The sequence below is a fragment of the Argentina silus genome, assembly GCF_951799395.1.
Source record: "Argentina silus genome assembly, chromosome: 8".
NCBI classification, from domain to species: domain Eukaryota; kingdom Metazoa; phylum Chordata; class Actinopteri; order Argentiniformes; family Argentinidae; genus Argentina; species Argentina silus.
In genome coordinates, this window is record NC_139662.1 from 17,981,582 (window position 1) to 17,984,068 (window position 2,487).

General features: G+C 46.6%; 1 protein-coding gene across 1 annotated transcript; it reads right to left on the minus strand.

The window, feature by feature from the left end:
- On the minus strand, positions 1-2,015 carry LOC310808173 (urotensin-2-like; the record flags this gene model as incomplete). Its single annotated transcript, XM_083674908.1, has 4 exons — positions 1-120; positions 304-347; positions 466-591; positions 1,910-2,015. The coding sequence occupies 4 exons, from the start codon at positions 2,013-2,015 to the stop codon at positions 1-3; spliced, it is 396 nt and encodes a 131-aa protein (XP_083531034.1).
- Positions 2,016-2,487: the final 472 nt, after the last annotated feature.

Here is a 2,487-nt window from a genome sequence, read left to right on the forward strand (position 1 = left end):
CTAGACACAGTACTTCCAGAAGCACTCTGAGTTGCCTCCTCTCTTCCTGAACTGCTTCCTGATCCCCAGGAAGCGGCTGAAAGGTGTGAGGTGACTCCCTTGGACCTTCTCCAACAAAACCTGAAAACAGAAGCAGATCACTGCTGTTGTCGTCTCATTCAGTCAGACTCTCAATCGAGAGATGGGATTCTGGGTTCCGAGATTACAGCTGTTCGGATCAACTCTCCATCGAACTAACACTCCCAAAACAAACCGCTATAATAGCTTGTGTTCCTTGTATTTTCGCAGGTTAAAAACCCTCACCTCTCTTTTCATCTGTCTGGGCAGAAGTCCGGTTGTTCTGAGGCCTGAGAGAGACAAAAGGCAAAGAAGAAAGAGAAGATGGTTTGAAGATCGACACAATAGTGCACAATGCACAGATCTGTTGATGTGTTTATTGTTGTACTGTCTGTAAGCCTGTCTCACCGTCTCTGTTGAGCTCTCCAGACATGAGAGAGGAGTATCTGAGGCCAGGCCCAGCCTGGGGCAGGTACGTCTGCTCAGAGAATGACAGCTCATCTGGACTGCCAGCTCCCAAGTCCTCCACAGACACTGACAGAGTAACACACGGTCAATACACGGTCAACAGACAGTCAATCAGGGGAGGCAGCTTATTGTAATGCACGGATTACAATAAGCCCGTCCTCCGATTTCTACCTCCACCAGCCTCCCGTGGTCTTTGGGCTAACTACACCAGGTGGTGTGTTACAGCATGTCTCCTCCAGGGAGATTAATTAGTCAGGTGATAGGAATCCCCTAGAGAACACCTCGTTATAGAGTTGTGTACCACATGGCTGTCTCTGGAGGTAGCGGTGTGCATTAGCATATGCTAGTAAGGCTAATGTTATTGTGATGAAATACTGTAAGAGAATTAGACCTATCATCTGGGTCCTAATATGTTATCTGTTATCTATATGTAATACTGTTTTGACCCTGGTGTGAAGAGTTGTGTGTGCTGTGCAGGGGAGGCTGGTGGAGGCAGGAATTGGAGGACAAGCTCATGGTATCAAACAAGTGTGTTTATTCCATGCATTACAATGAGCTCGTCCTCCGATTTCTGCCTCCACCAGCCTCCACTGATGTAGTAGTAGTATTACTGTAATCAAAGTGTACTTTTTTGATGTGCTTCCATCAGCCTCCCCTGCAGCCAATACACAGTCAACATACATTCAACAGACAGTGAACATAACAGACAGTCAACAGACAGTGAACATAACAGACAGTCAACAGACAGTGAACGGAGACAGTGAACGGACAGCACATAAACACTCAGGCTCTTCCAGGTGATGATCAATGATAACTCTTACAATGGTGTTTGTCTTAACACCACCAAGAGGTGCAACCTGACTACTAGCATCAACCACTTTGAATGAAACATTGTCATACAGAACACTCCATCATCAAATAGCATACATTATGTATTCACACTGCCTCTCATACATTTACAATCTGATAGAGCGACTACACTTACTATTGTGAGGTCTTATAGCAATTATACCACAACTGAAGGTTACTGATTACAACCTGCTTGTTTGTTAATCCTCATGAATAACATTTAATCAAAACAGAGACTTTAATCAAGGCTGACATTGTGACTAGACTACATTGCCTAATGATTATTGTAACCTCATATGCCACAAACCACAGGCTGTCCCAGCAGCGGCACCAGCCTGTGGAGGCGTCTACTACAGACCCTCATTCACACTACTGAGCCAAACCGAGCCGAGCTGTACTGGGCTGGCCTGGTTAAGTAATCAACCATAGTTGCTGAAACAGTGCTGGAAAGGACAATATGAAAAAGAAAAATAACCCGGCCAGCACCAGTTTGGATTGGGTCGGGGCTGCAGTGTGTAAAGGTCTCTCTACTCACCTGGTCCTGAGTAGGACATCTCTGCAGAGTCTGTAAGGGGATGGGCCAACAGCGGCCCGGAGGCCACCAGCAGGAAGGTCCACGATAGGAGCAGGTTACACATCATCTTCACAGGGGATGGCTTGGCTGAGGGGTCCTGCTGTGGTCTGGAGATGGAAGTATGGTCCCTGCTCTTCCCTGGTGGGTTTATATACCTCTTGGTTGTCGCCCCCCCCCCCAGCCTGACCCTCACTGCCCTCACAACAAGACTACATAGTAGCATCTCACAACTCACACCTCAGTCTATGATAAATCAACAAACAGTCACACAGATGAATTATGGGCCCAATAAAAACAGACAAGTGCCCTTGGTCTATGCGTCAGGGGCAAAGCCGTGTTTTACCAGCCCTGCGGTTTGATTGACTATTTTTTACTGATCCCGTAAAATCGGACTTGCCCAGGTGTTGTGTTCAAAAACGCCCCTCTCGTCAACTACCTCTGAGAGGGTAGCAGGTGGAGAGACTGGGCAGACAAATAGCTGTTTATTCTATGAATTCATTAACCAATGCTATGACTTCAACTTCACCAAATAAACACAC